The 20,532-nt window shown below is 36.6% G+C and overlaps 1 protein-coding gene across 4 annotated transcripts in view; it reads right to left on the bottom strand.

The window, feature by feature from the left end:
• UACA (uveal autoantigen with coiled-coil domains and ankyrin repeats) overlaps positions 1-20,532 on the bottom strand; it is a 102,116-nt gene that overhangs the window by 32,797 nt on the left and 48,787 nt on the right. For 2 of the 4 annotated variants that reach the window (XM_033189552.1, XM_033189555.1), the window contains exons 2-3: positions 6,948-7,081; positions 2,124-2,212 (exon numbers count right to left, since the gene is read on the bottom strand). In XM_033189552.1, the coding sequence (XP_033045443.1) occupies positions 2,124-2,212; positions 6,948-7,081 (223 nt within the window). Of the gene's footprint in view, positions 1-2,123; positions 2,213-6,947; positions 7,082-9,261; positions 9,692-10,156; positions 10,208-20,532 lie in introns of those variants that run through there. The other 2 variants (XM_033189551.1, XM_033189553.1) reach the window with 2 other exon arrangements.

Below are 20,532 nucleotides of genomic sequence, written 5' to 3'. Positions count from 1 at the left end.
TCAGGTCAGGACTAAGGAAACACCAAATCTAGCCAGTTGAGGTATGGCAGCAAAAAATCAAGGAAACATCAGATCTAACGCGTACCCACATAAATTACAACACAGGTGCATACCTGGTAAGACTCAAGTAACAAATATCTCAAAACTGCACTGATTTGAAATCCGGTCATTTTAAATACACTTATATATTAAACAGCACTTAAGATAATACACATAAAGATGTGTGTTCAAATTTAATTGCTATAATGTCTGGATTATAACGGACATTACAGCAATTGAGAAAAGACCCTTGTATTCAATAAACGACAACTCTAGAGACAAACGTAATAAAACAGATCAAATGAAAATATAAATAGCAGCAAAAACAAAAGACAGGAAGAGTTAAACATGGTATGTTGGGGTGCAATATATGAAATAATGTCTGCTGAGCTTGGGAAAGCATTTGAGCTTGATCTGCAATGAAAGAAGGTAGGCAGAAGTCACTAGATTAGCCACTAGGCAAAATGTCCAGAGCAGAAAGAATACAGGCAAAAACAAGAAAGATACTTGTTTGAATTGGAATCAGCATAATAAATAGTCTTAAGAGCTCTGAAGAGGTATGGTTAGTCCAAAATTTCTAAAAATAAATGTTCTTCTACATCAATGGAAAGCATATATAAGTAATAAACACATTTCTTTGTTCACTCAAAGGTAGCAGATAAATTGAATTTGGTCGTCTTAGAATCCGATGTATTCTTAAAGACTTGCCTCACTATTTCAATTATGATCTGTCTCCCTCTCCTTCCCTTCCATTTCTAAACACAATGCTGGGTAACAGTGATGTATTTATTTGCCCATACATGGAATCACAGGATAAAAAACTGTAAAAACTGGCCGGGCGCGGTGGCTCAAGCCTGTAATCCCAGCACTTTGGGAGGCCGAGACGGGCGGATCACGAGGTCAGGAGATCGAGACCATCCTGGCTAATACAGTGAAACCCTGTCTCTACTTAAAAATACAAAAAACTAGCCGGGCGACGAGGCGGGCACCTGTAGTCCCAGCTACTGGGGAGGCTGAGGCAGGAGAATGGCGTAAACCCGGGAGGCGGAGCTTGCAGTGAGCTGAGATCCGGCCACTGCACTCCAGCCTGGGTGGCAGAGCAAGACTCCGTCTCAAAAAAAAAAAAAAAAAACTGTAAAAACTAACAAACAAAAACCTTTTAGTTCTGGGTCAACTCCTGTATTTAATAGAAACACAAAGTAGAACTGCAAAGAACTAAGCTGTCAACAGTTCCAGAGAAGTGAGAATGTTTATCCTGATAGATAGGAAACTAGCACTCTCATGGAACAAAAGAGATAGTTATATTCAAATACTTAAAGGTCTACCTTTGATGTACAAACTTCTGTTGTAAGATTTTAAAGAACAGACAAAGGTACAAATAAGTGTAAGCAGAAAACTGAGTAAGAAATGTATTTTGATTCTCTATAAAAAATGATTTTTTTATAAACATAGCTAGGTACAGAATGGGTTCCTTATGAGGCATAATGGTTAAGAATACAGATTCTGACTGCAACTTAGCTACTGAAGGGCCTTGGGCCAAGTTACTTAACAGCTCAGGGCCTCAGAACCTCTCTGAGTTGATGTGAGGATAAAATGAGTGGGTAAAGTGCTTAGAAGAACAGCTATTAAATGTTATATACACGTCAGCTATTCTTGTTATTATTGTGTCCTTGATGATAATGTTGTTATGTGGCAGTTAGTTCTCCATCACAAGAAACATCCAACCAAATGCCAAATAACCTCACAATAGAAAGAATTCATTAATCAATAGTATATGAATATAAACTAAATGGTCCCTAATGGTTCTTCAAAATCTGAGATTTTAGGATCCTGTAACACTACTTGGACCTGCACTAGAATTCAGGTCTCCAGCTGCTCATCAGTAAAGCAATCCTTTCTCCTAAATTCCCTATACTTGACCTATCCCACAATACCTCAGAAGTAAACTCTTTCTCAACTATTTAAAAACAGAAAATTGAGGATGTCTCTCTTTAAATCACATTTAAGTCTGAATAAAAATGTTAGCAGTAGACAATGTTTGTTTTCGCTTCATGTTTTACAATTAACTATGGAGGCAAACATACCTGCAGTGTCGCTGGTTGTAATATCAACTCCATGTATAAGGATGGCATTTAAACACTCAAGATTCCCCTTTGAGGCCACAACATGGAAGCTAAACAACAACAACAAAAATTTGTTATGCTAAGGAAATGACCAAAGGTCACCTTAAATGTTATATTAATGTCACCCTTTATTCAACACACACACACATACACACAAACACACACATGTTTTAAAGGCTACATTAGAACACCAATATATTTAATTAAAATTAAAAAAAGAAACCTATCCTATTTACATAAGCGGCCAATACTTTCTAAAAATATCTGCTTAGAACCAGTGAAATATACAAACGTGCAAAAGCCTTAATAAGAGAAAGTTTACACTATAATATCATTAACTCTAAAGTTTATAGCAAAAGCACTGCTGGTTGGACCTTAATAAATGCACTGAAAATGTTCTATCAGATTATTTTATTTAGTTTCAAATAGTTTCATTATTTTATTTAGTTTAGCGGAATGCTGAGGCCAAAGACAGATCCAAACACTTATCTCTTCTTTTTAGAATTATCAAACTAAACCTGACTAAGAAAAGACTTCAAAACAACAAGCTAAACTACCCTTAAAATCACAAAAGAATCAGCGCCTTCCTCCCAAACATTACCAACTAATTACCAACTACCAGTTAATTCTTCCTTCTGTTCAAACGCCTGGGCTTTTATGATTGGCTTAAGTTTCACATGAACAGGAATAATTGAGTAAGTTTCCTAATAAGGCAAGTTAAAGTTAAAAAACTAACTTTAAGCTATCAAATATTCAAAATGCTAGGTAACAATATTTCATTATTTATTTGATCATCTAATGTTTTATTAATCAAGAAACACTGAAATATTTTGTGTGCAGTGAGAACTGACATTCTGTGAATCTATGAATTATGCTGAGTTTAACAAAAAGAACTGCCACTGACATTGAATATTACTCTACAAATCCAAACTGGTAAACACAATAGTTGCTGGCAAAGGATGTTGAACGCAAGTAGAAATAGAACTGAGGCCTTAAGTAAGTGCAATAACCATTCTAAAGATGCCAGGAAACAAAAAATGTGAAAGTGCTCAGCAGGTGCCGGGATACAGATACACTGTTGAAGCCCACTCTCAGCAGAGGTCTTCCCTGACCACACACACCACACACCATTAAAATTGTTTACATTTCCCCATTCACCAAAACCTTAGTACTCCTAGTTCCCCCAATGCCTGCCTTTATTATTCTATATAGGATTTAATATTTTGTAATAGAATAAATTCATTACTTTATAGTCTATCAATCTCTTCCCGCTCAACTCAATGAAAGCAGGGATTTTTGTCTATTTTGCTTCCTATTACATCCCCCAAACCAATAACAGTGCCAGTCAAATGACAAACCCTCAAATATTTGAATAACTGCATGCTTGGAGACAAAATCTGATGATAGCTTACAAATTCATTTCCAGATATTACAAGACTCAGTGTTGCGAAGCTATTAGTATTACGATGGATATAAATGCAAACTATAGACCAAGCACTACCAAGTAAAGCAGGTTTGTGTACAATTCGAATTAGAAAGATGTTTCTGGTAAAAGGAATATAGTGTTCTTAAGAATCAGATAAGTTCTCCTTCTACTAAATTAAATCGCTGTAAGGCTGAGTATCTCCGCCTTATAATCCCTCTGCCACAGTGAAACTGGGAATTATACTATGCAATGCACCATTAGAACCTTTTGAAGAAAGCTAATTTCCTTTAGCAAAGGTAGTCTCCCAACAATCTTAGAGATATCATTGTTTTGTTGTTTGCTTGTTTTCATTTCTTAGATCACAAAATGTGGAAGACCTCTTTCTTCAAAAGAGATCCACATTATAATGATGATGTACAAAAGGTCAGAAATCACAACAAATCTACAATGCATTAGTAATGCTGATGTGCTATAAATAGATGTGCTTTGGAAAAAAAATATATCAATCATTAAAACATATGCAAAGAATTGTATAGGAAATTTGAAAAATTGCTTTATAAAAAATACTGTTTTGGCCGGGCGCGGTGGCTCAAGCCTGTAATCCCAGCACTTTGGGAGGCCGAGGCGGGCGGATCACAAGGTCAGGAGATCGAGACCATCCTGGCTAACATGGTGAAACCCCGTCTCTACTAAAAAGTACAAAAAACTAGCCGGGCGAGGTGGCGGGCGCCTGTAGTCCCAGCTACTCGGGAGGCTGAGGCAGGAGAATGGCGTGAACCCGGGAGGCGGAGATTCCAGTGAGCTGAGATCCGGCCACTGCACTCCAGCTTGGGCGACAGAGCGAGACTCCGTCTCAAAAAAAAAAAAAAAAAAAATACTGTTTTGCAATTTAAAAAGCAACTCTATGTTTTTTTCTTTTAAAAACAAGACATGGACTTCTTCTATAACAAGAGATATGTGTAACTTGGACCAACGTTACTACCGAGGACAACTAGAAAAGCTGCAAAAAATATGAGACATATGCTTAAAGGTGTCAGTGAGCTAACAAAATAGTAAAAAGTTACTAGGCCAGGATGCAAGGTAGGACGAAGGCCCAGAGAAGTGAGCTTAGTATTTGAGGTCACTTTTTCCCTGGGAACATTTGCTGATTCCAGAGAAACAGCAGACTGAACAGCACTTTGACAGCCTTAACGAAATGGGGAGACACAAACTGGAGTCCACTGCTCTCCAAGTAGCAGTGGAATCCTTGGTGAACCTTCCCCATCTTGGATTGGGCAGTCGAAGGGCTGTATCTTAGGAGAGAGGCGAACAGGAAGAAAACAGATCCTTGCAGTAACTATGGCTAGGCTTCAAGTATTTCATTTTTGAAACCAAATTAAGCTCAAGAAGTACATGTTCTTTTGTCTTAAATTTAGAAATAAATTTCAAAATTAAAAACAATCATTTGAAACAAATTGTTTTTGTAAATACAGAAAATATATTTGTAACATGTCCCACACTTGACTAAATACAACATGCTTTAATTAAGAATACAGTTTGCATGTGAGTTTAAAAAAGGGAAATACTTAATTCTACGAATGCTAGAAAGAATTCTACTCTCGGCCGGGTCCAGTGGCTCACGCCTGTAATCCCAGCACTTTGGGAGGCCAACGTGGGCAGATCACCTGATGTTGGGAGTTCAAGACCAGCCTGACTAACATGAAGAAACCCTGTCTCTGCTGAAAAGACAAAATTAGCCAGGGGTGGTGGTGCATTCCTGTAATCCCAGCTACTCAGGAGGCTGAGGCAGGAGAATCAATTGAACCCGGGAGGCAGAGGTTGCGGTGAGCTGAGATCACGCCATAGCACTCCAGCCTGGGCAACAAGAGCAAAACTCCATCTCAGAAAAATTTAAAATAAATAAAAAATTTTTAAAATTCTACTCTCTACACTGAAAACTTCAAGACTAACACTCCTCAACTATTTCAAAAACTAAAGTTCACAGTTCATCAAATTACATCATTATAACTGACTATTTAATGCCACTCAAAATTGAACCTTATATCAAAAACTCCAAACAAAAACTCAAGCCACCATTCACTCAAAACATTCAAAGTATGAATGGGCAGAACTGATTTCAGTGATGTAGGTTTCACTGAAAAGTTTTATCCCAAAAAAGATTCCCTTTATCTTTTATCATCTTAGCATTTGAGAAAAAAGAAACATGAAAAGCAATGTCACTTTTGGATATTAAATTTTCACAATTTATACTGTGAGCCCTATAAATAGCTTAAAATTCAGTAATGGGGCAAGATTCAAAATAACCAATGTTTCTATAACTATCAATCTGCTACTTGATAAAAGTGAAACATTATGAACTTGAAACTTTTCCAACTTTATTGCTCTTAAAAACTACTTAATTTATAGCCCTGCTTTGTTATCTTTACTATATTTAATATCTAAGCATTCCAAGGCAGTGACCCACATCACACATTAACTATTCACTTCCTAATATTCATTTCTATATTTAGTATCTGGTTTCCAGTTATAATATTCTGAATAAATTCATGCAAGTACAAGACTGAGAAGAATTTTTAGGAAATGAGACTTTTCACCTCTAACTTTGGAAGGGTTCCCAGAAAAGGTTTTAAAAGCTATAAGTATAGAGGGTCATAACAGACACCAGATCTACCCTTTAACCCAACTGCTCCCCACCCACAGCAAGAAAGGAAATAATGAAGATTTGAGACGAGGGGGAGAAGACAAGACACATGGTTCATAAGCATATATACAAGCCAGCAGTTCCCCTCAGTAACAAAAAAACAAAAGGGTGGGATTATTACCTGTATCTCCCTAAGCCACACTAGTTATTCTGCCTCCTTTCTGCTCTAAGCATTCTCATTTAAGTGAATTATCCAAGTATAAAAATGGATTGGGGGTTGGGAGAAAAGACAGTGTAATTTACAGAACTCTTCAAAGACCCAAAGCTTAGGTTCACATTCCAGCTCTGTGACTTTACCTGAAATGAGACCAAATTATTTAACCTCCGTAAACTTTTTCCCACTTCTTTTATCAGGCTGCTTCAAAGAGCAAATATGATAAGGAATACAAAAAGGCTTATAATGAAAATGCACCAAATAACCATAGGCTGTGGTTTGCCACCGGGCCTAAACAATTCTAGACCACTGGATAGTATTCTGGTGTTCTCTCTCTAGACTGGAAATCTTTTAAATTGAGAACAATTATTAGTTTGTTTGAAAGATTTTATACTGCAGGTTTTGGCAGAATTTCTTAATAAGTTGATAACTACAATTCACAAGTTTCATTTGTATCCCAAGACAATTCCCTTCAGACATGCTTTTATCATCAATAATACTTACGCAGATCTGCCTTCCACATCTAGTTTGCCTGGATTGACCCCCTTTTTAGCAAGGATTGAGGACACTTTTTCTACATCCCCCCTTTCTGCTGCTTTCATCAATCGGTCATCATATTTATTCCAATCTGCTGCATGCTACAAAAACGGAAAAAAAAAGTAAATATGGCATACTACATTAGTTAAGATTTTCTAAAGAAAGGGAAAAAAAGAGAAGAGAAAGCAGTACTGCATAATACATAACTTATTTTCCAATTGCATTCCAAATTTCCTTCTCCCTTCTGTGCTAACTTCATTAGGAGAGCAGAGTTATAAAATCTGTGTATCTTAAACAAGATATACAAGACACAAGATATACAAGAAACATTTAAAATTATACTTTTGAGGGAAAGCATGTTTCTTTTGTTCTCTGCCCAGTTCTCTTTGCCTTTGAGGCAAAAAAGAAAATCAGTAACTACTGAACACTTACCCTGTACCAGGCACTAAGGTCCCAACCAACCCCAGTAAACTAAAATTATCATCTCCATTTAGCAGATAAGAAAAGCCACGGCCCCAGAGACAGTAAATGTCTTAAGTGTTCAAGCCCAACCATGACTTTTATAGTTCCAAAATCAGTGTGGTTTTCCCACACCCTTTCAGATTTCAAATCACACTTTCAGATTTGGCTCTGGTTACATATCTCCTAGGACTCTTAGATGCAGTGGAATTCTATATACATTTTAAGAAACTACCCCCCCAACAGACATTTATTTAAAAAGTACTGTTGGAAATATATTTATGGAGGCAAATTAAATATACACACACATATTCTATAGAGAAAGCAATGCATTGTTTATATATTAGAATAAAATAAAACTTTTACATAGAAAAAGCTAAAAATGACAGACTCTAAAGTATTAACTGCTTAACATCTGAAAATACTAAGATCACAGCTCACTTTCATTTTCTCCCTTTTTACATTCCATATGTATTGTTTTTATAAAAAATAGATTTTTAATTTTAATAAAAATTCTGTGTATGTGTATTTAGAAGATTAAAGGTGGGGGTTTTAAGGAGGATGTCTCATATAACATACATTTTAATCATATCAAGGTTATCTCTAACTTTGATAAGCGAAAATACATTCAAGGTATTCTGAAGCCAATAACCTAGATCTTTTCTCAATAAGCATAAATGTCAGAACATAGAACTAAAATGCATGTTAAACAGGTAAGATTTTAGCCTTTTAAAATATTATACCAATTTACTAGTAAATTCTGTGCTAAATCCAGTATTATTTCTAGAACAAAAAAAGATCTGGGTATTTTTCACTTAACTTACAAAACAAATCCTATGGCTACAAATACCCTAACAAATCTCTGAGAAAAAAACTGAATCACCTGTATATCCTCTAAATGTTTGATCAATATGATAATTTTATATCTACTATTCCCTACAAACCAAAAAAGAAAACAAATCACCATCACTAATTTTCTTGTTAAACAAGTAATGTAAAATTAAATACTTGATGTAGAGAATGAATATGAAAAAAGACAAATACATTAAAATTTTAACTTACTCCTGTAATTTAATATTTTAATGGAACCTGGTTCAAGTACCTACACAGATTTTAGAATTGTCTCTAAATTAGTTAAATTTGGTGATGAACCCACTTCCTCCTACCTTCAAAAGTTTAAACTGCCAACTTATAGAATAACCCTACCTACGGGCTCCAAATCTAAGCTACATTTTATGTATCACCTTTCTTAAGCTTTAAAACAAAAACAAAACAGTTTACTGACTCCAATTTGGGGAGTGGTAGTGAACATAAGCTTACAAGACATTGTATTTTCAAATGTCTAAAGGATTAAATCACACTTAACACACTTGTTCTAGATTTGATTAGTCTATCCTTACAATTAAAATAATCTCAAGTTTATTTCCAAGTAAACTTGCTGGTGGAAAAAAGAGCCATTTAAATCACCAAAAAGTTGTAAAAATTCAAAAATAAGGTTTTCTTTAAAGATAATTAAATGTGATTAAAGTCTCACATTATCATATGACTTTCAGTTCTACACCAAGTACCATTTTCAGCTGTGATTCACTGTCAGTTAACAGTAACACTGTACAATTATTAAGATTTTATCATGTGCTTTTTAAACCCAGAGAAAGAAAGAACTTTTGTTTTCTATTACTAACCCCAATCTGCTAATCAACTAAATCAAGAAGAAAAAAATAAAGCAAACCAAATTAATAAAACAGTAGTGCATTTTAAAAGAACACAGTTCAGAAAGCCTAACCAAGAATCTTTTGTTACACTAGACTACTGGGATACCTACTCTGTTCTTAGGAGCACAAGAAAACCAACAGTTCATCATAGACAGGATTTAGTTTCTTGTTGCTAATGGCAAACTACTTTGCATTAAGTTACAAATCTCTGTAAGCTCACAAAGCAAACCCTCAGACAAACTCCTGACAAGTGACTCAGTCCCTCACATGCTGTGCTACACTTAGCTTGGCTCTCTAACGATATTTTCTTCGTCTTCAGGATCCTTCTCCGCCTTCATAACGCTTGAATATTATCTTCCTTGCAATGCAGCACTTGATTAACAGCAGCCCCAAGTCAGGTACAGTAACTATCTATTTCTTATTCTTTAGAAGCTAGCTATCTTTCAAAGTTGTCCCTTTGAGGGACTCCACTGGAAAACTTGAACAGCACTCTGCATCCTGCTGCCTCAACACTGCAACACAGACGCTGCAGTGCATGATAAAACTGTCCACATCCGAATTGTCCAGTAAACAGTGTGGAGCCTGTCTCCCATTGGTTGAGGTCTATTTTAGATTCCATAGGACTTGACAGCTGAATGACAGAAAGGAGCAGCTAAGAATATATTGTAAATGCATGCTTCTCCTCTGAGTAATAAATTTCAGGTCTACTGGGGAAAATGACTCAAACATATTGTAAAACATGCTTATTATATAAAAAACAAATTGTGTGACATAATGACAACATTTTAAGAGACAAATTTGGTTATTCCTCAGAACAATATTTAAAACCAGTTTCAGTCTTAGGATCATCTAACATGGAAGTTATAATAGCCCTGACAAACTCTATTTTAAGCAAACGTGTCACATTTTAATTTAAGGAAACACACAGTAACACTTTCAAATTTTCTCCATTTTACTTTGTACCCCTATCAGTCTCATTCTGCATACAACCAGGTTTCAACTTACAACTGCTGCCAGTCTGTCTCCCAGCATGTTAAATGAGAAGAGCCAGAGGCACTGCCAAAACATTAAATAGAATACATCATGATGAATACTTTTCAACAAATTTTAAATTTAACTCAGTACTTTTAATTTCCAAGTTTAGCACCCTGCCTAATATGACAAGTAAATATTTTATCAGTGGAAAGTCAAATTACCTGGATTCACTGGATTAAAAAAAAAACTGGTTAAACAGTAAAGGAGGCAAATACACATTAGACAACAAGCTAGACTATTAAAAAAATCTCCATTTGGGGACAAACCAGGTAACTTCTCTGCATTCTCTATGATAGCATACTTGTATCAACATTTCTTACATTACCAACGCCGGTGCAAGTTCAGGGTGGTTTTTTTGTGGTTGTTAGTGGTGGTGGTCTTTTTTTTTCTTTTTTAAAACCATGTTCTCATTACCACAATAGCATGAGAATAATTTACACTTCCTCTAAAAAGACACATTTGGGAAAATTGTTTCATGGGAACGCAAAACATTCCAACACAAGTGTTTACAGGAAGGAGGTAGCTGCTATATTATAGATCATGCTGCCAGTTAAAAATTCTGCTATGTACTTCCACAAGAAATTAGTTTCCTACTAAATTTAAAACATTAGGCCCATATTCTAATTATAAAATATATAAGGGTCATATACCATATCTTATTTTTGAAACAATGATTGTTTTTTTCCCCCAAACCATGAGACATCACAATGGATTCATTTGGCTAAACCCAGAGACTCCGCCCAGTTTGTGTCACGTTCTTCTGAGGAAATCTGTGATAGAACTCAGACCCTGTCCTTTGGGTAACAAAGCAAGCACATTCTTTCTAGAAATAGGACAGCAAAGGCAAAGGAAGATGGAAAACAGGAACAAATAACTAAAGCCATATAAGGAGCTGCCCGTGCTCAGGAGATAGAATTGTGTGTCCTAGTATTATGGATGTCCTGAGCTGTCTGCCACCTCCCCAGCCTCTGTGGCGTAATTTTCTATGCCTGCTCTCACACCTTCCTTCATAGCTATTTCCCAAGAGCCCTAGGCAAATTCCCACCTTTGCTGTCCCCTGTACCTATAAGGTTCTTCCCTCCCCTACTTTCAGGTTCTTCTCCAATGTTACTTCCTTAGAGATGGCTTCTCAGACCTCTGCATCTAAACGGCCCCCAGTCCCACTCTACCCCACCACTCTTTATCCTTGTGCCCTGTTTTACTTTTCTGCAGGGAGCTCATCAATATCTGCCATTATATCAGATGATTATCTGTTTATTAGCGTACTGTCTGTTTCCTCAGCTCCCCTCTCATTTGACTATATCTAAGGTTTCTTCTGTATCTGGTTTGAAACTGTAAAACTAATTTTTCAATAAGTAATTTGGTAGCCAGTCACTAGATTCTCACCCACCTTAAGGACCAGAATCCACATCTGCTTGATGAATCCTCTTTCCTCTTGGACTAAATTGTTAAATAGGCTAGATCTGTAACACACATTTACCAGCAATATTGCTTCCCTGTAAACTATCTACATTCAGATAACAAGTATCTGTTGGCCTGAGGTGAGGGCAGTCAGCCCATGAGTGGTTCAGTTGATTGCCAACTGAGCAAACAGATCCTACTGCTCATGGTCAATAAAAGATCCTTCTTCACACTTACTCCTGCACATCCCACACTGCAAGTCTTTCTTTACCAGTCTACAAATCCCACTGAACTCCTCAAAAAGCATTTTAGTTAAAACACACATTCTTCAGAATTTTGCCTGACTCAAAAGTCAGGCAAACCTGGGTTCAGAGTCCAGCTTTGCTACCTACCTGCTGTATACTACTGGGATAATTTATTTACACTTTCTAGGTACCAGTGCCCTCAACTACAAAGCAAGGATAACAATAGAGAACCTATATGTGTAAAATCAAACAGCTAATAGATATGAATGATCTCAGCACCATGCATGGTAGATGTTTATGCCCCAAAATGGTAGGCACTGGCGATAGTCACAAGTGCTCCCGCTCCTGGTCAGTGTTACTGTGAAAAGAAAAATTTCAGCTGAATTAAATTTAAAGGAGTTTAATTGAGCAATGAACAATTCAGAAATCAGGCAGCCCATAGAATCACAGCAGATTCAGAGAGACCCCAGGGATGCCCTATGATCAGAACAAATTTATAGATTAAAAAGGGAAGTGATGTATAGAAATCAGAAGGGAGGTACAGAAATAGCTGGACTAGTTACAGGTTGGCGTTTGTCGTATTTGAATACAGTTTGAACACTCAGCAGTGTATGAGTGGTTGAAGTATGTGGCTGCTGGGATTGGCCAAGACTCAGCTATTGTTACGGGCACATACTCCTAAATTAGGTTTTCAATCTTGCCTACCTACCGATTAAGTTAGATTATAGTTCATCTGCAAGGACTCAAATATAGAAGTACAGAGTCCTTCTCAGGCCATATTTAGTTTGCTTTAACATTACTCATCAGAAAAACACTCTTTAAAAAATTAATAAAGAAGTGGCTGGGCGCAGTGGCTCACATCTGTAATCCCAGAACTCTGAGAGGCCGAGGCAGGCAGATCACCTGAGGTCAGGAGTTCGAGTCTAGCCTGACTAACATGGAGGAACCCCGTCTATACTAAAAATATAAAAGCCAGGCATGGGGGTGCATGCCTGTAATCCCAGCTACTCCAGAGGCTGAGGCAGGAGAATTGCTTGAACACAGGACACGGAGATTGCAGTGAGCCGAGATCGCGCCATTTCACCCAAACTTGGGCAACAAGAGCGAAACTCCGTCTCAAAAAAATAAAATAAAATACAAAAATAAAAATCCAACCAAACCCCTAGAAGTAACAATTTACAAGAAATACTGGGGACAGAGAAATATAATAAACTATATCACAAAGATTGCATCACAGGATGCAATCAGAAAGATCTACCATTGAGTAAACCATGGCTTCTTAAACAAAATATGGCAAGATTAAAAAGACAGAATTTAACCTATAAATTGAAAGTGACTTCAGAAACCTACCAAGCAATCCTAAGTCACAGAACTTAAGTACGCTGATTAAACAAACTGTATTTATAAAAATAAAACAATTGAGAAAATACGACTACTGACTGGACATTGGATGGCATTAAAGAATTACAGTAAACTGAGATTTCTGATGTGATAATCTTATAATTATTTCTGAAAATCCCCATGTTTTAAAAATACGTACTGAAATATTTTTAGATCAAATGAATCAAGTGATAAGATGCCTGGTATGTGCTTCAAAAATAATCAAAACAATCAGAGGGCAAACCTAATCTAATAGCACATTTAAAAGATTATACACCATGATCAAGTGTATAATCTTTATTCCTGGAATGCAAGGATGTTTCAATATATGAAATTCATTGTAATATACCACCTTAACAGAATAAAGGACAAAAATCACAATGATCATATAAGTTGATAAAGAAAAAGCATTTGACAAGACTCAACATCCTTTCATGGTAAAAATACCCAAAAAACTGGGACTAGAAGGAAACTGCCTCAACACAATAAAGACCATATATGAAAAGCCCACTGCTAACATTACACTCAACTATGGAAAACTGAAAGCTTTTCCTATAAGATCAGGCAGAAGACAAAGATGCTGCTCTGGCCATTTCTATTTAGCATAGAATTGTAAGTCTTACTCAGAGAAATTAGGCAGGAAAAAGAAATAAAAGACATCCAAACCAGAAAGGAAGAAGTTGAAATCATCTCTGTTCTCAAATGACATGATCTTATTTGTAAAAAAAACTCTAAAGATTATAGATACACACTCATATACACAAACAAAACAAAAACCTGTTAGAATAAATTCAGCAAAGGTGTGGGAAAGAGCACACAAAAACCAGTTGCATTTCTATACAACAACAATAAACAATCCAAAACAAAATTAAACAACTCCATTTACAATAGCATCAAAAATAAAAAAATACTTAGGAATAAGCCTAGTCAATTAGGTGAAAAATTTGTACACTGAAAATGACAAAATATTTTTGAAATTAAAAAGTGACAAATAAATTTAAAGACATCCCAGGTTCACAGGTTTGGAAAACTTAATACCATTAAGATGTCAATACCACCCAAGGCAATCCAGAGATCAGTGCAATCCCTATCAAAATCCCAATGGCATTTTTTGCAGAAATAGAAAAATAAATCCTAACATTCATATGGAATCTCAAGGGACCGCAAATAGGCAGTCTTGAAAAGGAAGAAGAAAGTTGGAAACCTCATACTTCCTGATTCCAAAGCTTATTATGAAACTATAGTAATCAAAACAGTGTCAAAAGTGGCATAAAGACAGACATATAGACCAGTGGAATAAAGTAAACAGCCCACAGATAAACCCTCATATAACAGTCAAATGATCTTCAACAAGGTGCCAAGAGCACTCAATGGAGAAAGAAAAACCTCCTCAACAGTACTGGGAAAACTGGATATCCACATGCAAAAGAATAAAGTTGCACCTTTAGCTTACACCAGATGCAAAAAATGACTCAAAATTGATTGAAGACCTAAACATAAGACCCAAAACTGTAAAACTCCTAGAAGAAAACACAGGAGAAAACTTCATAAATTGGATTTGGCAATGATTTCCTGGATGTGAGACCAAAAGCTCAGCTACAAAAGCAAAACTAGACCAATGAAACTACATCAAACTTCTGTGCAGCAAAAGAAACAATCAACACAATAAAAAGGCAACCTACAGAATGCACAGAAATATCTGCAAATCATATATCTAATAAGGGGCTAATACATAAATTACATTTTTTAAATTACTATGACTCAACAACAACAAAGATTTTAAAATGGGCAAAGGACTTGAATAAAGATTTCTACAAAGATAATATATGAATAGCCAATAAGCATAAGAAGATGTTCAATGTCACTAATCATTAGAGAAAAGCAAATCAAAACCACAGTGAGATATAACCTCACACTCATTAAGAATGCTAACATCCCAAAAAAAGGAATAAGAAAAGAACAAGTGTTAGCAAGAATGTGTAGAAATTAGAACCCTTGTGCACTGTGGGGATTGTAAAATAGTGCAACTACGATGGAACGCATATGGTGATTCCTCAAAAAATTATAAATAGAGCTACCATATGATCCAGCCATCCTACTGCTGGGTATATATCCAAATGAGTTGAAAGCAGGGTCTCCTAGAGATATTTGCATATCCATATTTATAGTAGCATTATTCACAACAGCCAAGAAGTGGAAATAATCCAAATGTCCATTGATGGTTGAATGGATAAACAAAATGTGGCATATGCATACAATGGAATACTACTGAGCCTTAAAAAGAAGGAAACCCTGTCACATGCTACAACATAGATGAACCTTGAAAACATTATGCTAAATGAAATTAGCGAGTCAAAAAAAGACAAATACTGTAAGATTTACTTACATGAGGTACCTAAAGTAGTCGAATTTACAGAAACAAAAAACAATGGTGGATATCAGGGCTGTGACAGGGGCAGAAATGTGGAGCTATTGTTTAATGGGTATAGAGTTTCAATATTCCAAGATAACGTTCTAAAGATCAGTTGCATAACAATGTGAACATACTCAACACATGAATTTAAAATTGTTGACAGTAAATGTTTATGTTATGTGTTTTCAGTACAATTAATAATAAAAATATAAATGTAATTTCTCAAGACCATTTTTCTTTTTCTTTTTTTTTTTTTTTTTTGAGACAGAGTTTGTTCTGTCACCCAGGCTGGAGTGCAATGGCACAATACCAGCTCACTGCAACCTGCAACCTCCACCACCCAGGTTCAAGCTATTCTCCTGGTTCAGCCTACCGAGTAGCTGGGATTACAGGTGCACACCACCCACACCCGGCTAATATTTTTGTATTTTTAGTAGAGACAGGATTTTGCCACGTTGGCCAGGCTAGTCTTGAACTGCTGACCTCAAGTGATCTGCCCACCTCGGCCTCCCAAAGTGCTGGGATTACAGGTGTGAGCCACTGTGCCCGGCCAGCCTATTTCATGATTAATACTAACAAATACTAATTTTTTAAAAATCAATCAGGGGTTTGGGAGTATAGATAAAATAAGATTGGCCACAGGTTAATAACTGTTAAAGCTGAGTTACAGGTTCATGGGAGTTCATTATAATAAACTATTCTCTCAACTTCTGTATATTTCATTCACTGTTAATAAATTAGCTGATGTATACATATTTAAACTGCAATACATCGTTATCACCAATGCCTTTCACTGAGTCATTAATGTGGCAGGAAAAGCAGCACACCCTTTCCACTCTAATCCTTTAACAAAAGATACCTCTCTGCTTCAAAAGAAAGTAACATTTCAACATATCTTAGTGAGTCCACAGTCATATACTTACAAGGTAAGCGCCATAATATCAAATGAAAGCCTTCTAAAAGGAAGTAGTAATTTTTTTGAGGGGTATTAATGTTTACCATATATTATAACAAGTAAATTTCTACAGTCAGTTATTATGTTGGTTTGAAAAAGAGACGTTCATCCTATTCAGAATGCAGCAAACCAAAGTATCTATGGTAAAAGACAAATATAGTTGTTTCTGGAGAACAAACATTTTAACATAAATCAGTTATTTCACTAGGTAGATCTAACTGGATAACTTTAAACTCTACATCAACATAAAAAAATCACTTAAAAGTTTTGACACTGACTCTCATATTAATATCAATTAGAAATTCATAACTTTTCCAGATATATAAAATTTTTAATTTGAAAAGTAATGTATGTTTTGTGTAAAAAGCCTAGAATACATTTAAGTTTATAAATGAAAACAGATATACCCCATAATTCCACCATGCAGAAATAACCATTATTAAAAACTTTACATCTAGACTCTTTTCTGTTAAAAAGTCTAAACAACATTTCTTTAAGCCTATGAGTCCAATACTGAATATTTATTCAATATTTAAGACAGAAAGTCTCCTAAGAAATGTATATGCAAATAAACAGACCTTAACATATATGCAAATCCATATGAAATATCTTATACTGTTTAATGGCTAGTCAACAAATCATAACTAAAATGATTAGGTGGCTAGTTTTAGCCTAAAGGTAATTTATATAGGATGATACCAAAACTTTGATAGAAAACTGCTTAAAGCCAAGAGGAGTCATCCTGAACAAAAGTATCTAATTCACAGATCTTAATAATTTTGGTGTCATGGCTCCCTTTAAAAATCTAATGAGGCAGGGCATGGTGGCTCTCGTCTATAATCCCAGCACTTTGGGATCACTTGAGCCCAGGAGTTGAGACCAGCCTGGGCAACATGACGAAACCCTATCTCTACAAAAAATACAAAAAAATTAGGCATGGTGGCACACACCTGTAGTCCCAACTATTTGGGAGGCTGAGGTGGGAGAATCACCTGGTCCTGGGAAGTCGGGGCTGCAGTGAGCCAAGTTCGTGCCACTATATTCCAGTCTGTCTATTAGAGCAAGACCCTGTCTCCAAAAAATAAATAAAAATAAATCTGACGAAAGCAATGGACCCTCTTTTTATTTATAATTGCATATAAGCACTCAGTGAGATAGGAAAAACCAAACTTTTCCCAACTCTCACACTCACCACAGAATACTTCTGTGACCAAATGCAGAGAGGTTTTCCCCACTTACGGAGCAATTCTCCAGCACACACCATCTGAGTCTCCTACAATTTAACTCATTTCTGACACTAGCTACCTGGAGATAGTGTCAGATCGCACAGAGCTACAGACTCAGTCCCATGAGACTGTCACTCCCACCCTTCAGATGCCAATTGCAAGCCCCAGCTTGTGACCTGTGCTTCTGACCAACTGCCTGTAAATCAGGGTTCCCATGACCCATGATTAATTTGCTAGAGCAGCTCACAAGACTCAGGGAAACACTTTACTTATGCTTACTCATTTATTGTAAAGGATATTACCAAGCTTGCAGATGGAAGAGATGCAAAAGGCAAAGAATGCGGGAAGGTGTAAAGAGCTTTCTTGCCCTCTCCTGGCTCACCATCCTCCAGGTGCCTCCACATGTTCAGCAACCAGGAAGCTCTCTGAACCCTGTCCTTTTGGGGCTTTCATGGGGGCTACATTACATAGGCATGACTGATTACATCACTGGTCATTGGTGACCAACTCAACCATCAGCCCCTTTCCCCACCCCTGAGGTTGGGGTGGGCTGAAAGTCCCAACCCTCTAATCATGGCTTGGTCTTTCTGGAAGACCAGTCCCCATTCTCAAACTATCTAGGGGCTCCCAGTCATCTCATTAGCATACAAAGGCACTCTTATCTCTCTGGAGGGTCCAAGGGTTTTAGCAGTTGTGTGCCAGAAACCAGAAGCAGAGATCAAATATATCTTTCTTGTTACATCATAATATCAAAAGCACATATTCAGAAACATTTATATTTATTTTCAAAGGTTCATTGACCTCCTTTGCACAATATAGAATCCATAAACCCCAAAATAAAAATTTTAAACCCTAATATAGGGAGAAGCAGCAAAAAAAAAATGTGTATTTTACATAACGTTTATAAAATAAGTACCAAAGAACTGCCAGAAGACTGGATAATTCATTTGTTCAATAAAAATCAGGCCGGGCACAGTGGCTCACACCTGTAATCCAAGCACTTTAGGAGGCCAAAGCGGGCAGATTACTTGAGGTCAGGAGGTCAAGACCAGCCTGACCAACATGGCAAAACCCCGACTGTACTTAAAAAAAAAAAAAAAAAAAAATTGCAACAAAATAATCACTAAACACCTATGTGTAAAGGGATATAAATATTTCACTCAACATTCAAATATGTATGATCAATTGATAGTGCCAATCACCATATTTAGGGTGCTAGACATACCCGGAGGAAGAAAATAGACACGATACCTGGCCTCAACCAGGTAACTGGAATTAAACTCAGTCACTTTCTTCAACTGATCTCACAGTAGAATAAGGCAGACAGATATGTATATAAACATGCACAAAACAATTACAGTATAGTATAACACCACCACAATAATTATGTGTGCAATACAGAAATAGTTCACAAGAGGGAAAGTCAGAAAAGTTCTACAGAGAAGATGACTAACCTATCTATTAAAAGGTAAGCAGAAAATCAGGTTGGAAATACCACCACAAATTTAGGAAACGACAAACGCAACCTGTGGCCTTTTATGTTCTACAAAGCACTTTATATTCATGATATACATATCAATTAAAATCTACATGCAAATGACTCAGAAACACACCCGCAACCCAGGCTTCTCTAAGTTCCAGGAATATGTATGTATCTCCATGTACCTTCTTCATGATTCTTCTTGAGTGTTTTAAAAGCACCTACATGTCCCAAACCAAAAACATGCTCTTCCTCCTGAATTCTGATCCTATTCCAAGTTTCATTAACACAGCAAAGACATCAGAATCCATCTGGTTGGGCACAGACAGAAATCTAGGTATTAATCTTGACACCTTCCTTTCCTTGGTCCCCATCACCAAATCCTGCTGATTTTACCTCCCCAAGTTACTGAAATCCACCTGCTCATCTCCATGTCCATTGAAATTACCCTATTCCAAGTTAGTACCATCCCTCACCAGGATGGCTGCATTTATCTCCTAAATGGTTTGTTCTCATTCATGCTAGCCCCTTTCCTTGTGTTCTCCACACTGCAGCCAGTAATTTTTCTAAAATGGAAACCTAATCATACCACCACCACCACTTCCCTATACCCTGTCCCACCTCAGTTAAAATCCTTTCAGTAGCTTTCTATTGCTTGTAGGATAAATACAAAGTTCTTTGACGGAGTCCAAAAAATCCCTGCACAGTGCTGCCCTCACTTGCCTCCTTATATCATATGGAAAGTTAACCCTGTTTCTCATTTTATATATGCAGAAACGGAGTCACTAGGAGATCAGGGGATTTGGTCTGCTATAAGGCAACTGTAATTAGTTGCAGAATGATTAAAGAAAACTGTTGTATTGACTTCTTGTCCATTGCTCTTGGTACTAGTTGTGCTACTTCCATTTCTCTAATCATCTGGAAAAAATCTTCAATGTAAAAATGCAAGTATCTTTTTAAAATTTCCACCTAATAAACTTAGATATCCTTTATAGCAAAAAGGATGAAAACTTCCATATTTGCATATGCAAACTTTCATGAAGCGCCTACTACTGTCAGGCGTGGAAGACAGCCCAAGTCTCTCTTCCCATGGAACTTGATGTTTTAATGAAGAAAGATAAGTAAGCAACCAAGGAAAACAAACTATCACGTAAGAATACGGAAGGAGGGCCGGGTGCAGTGGCTCACGCCTGTAATCCCAGCACTCTGGGAGGCCGCGGCAGGCGGATCACGAGGTCAGGAGATG

The sequence above is a fragment of the Trachypithecus francoisi genome, unplaced genomic scaffold (genome assembly GCF_009764315.1).
Source record: "Trachypithecus francoisi isolate TF-2019V2 unplaced genomic scaffold, Tfra_2.0 Lachesis_group3, whole genome shotgun sequence".
NCBI classification, from domain to species: domain Eukaryota; kingdom Metazoa; phylum Chordata; class Mammalia; order Primates; family Cercopithecidae; genus Trachypithecus; species Trachypithecus francoisi.
Note: the sequence above shows the minus strand (reverse complement) of the source record. Positions and strands in the feature narration are given on the sequence as shown.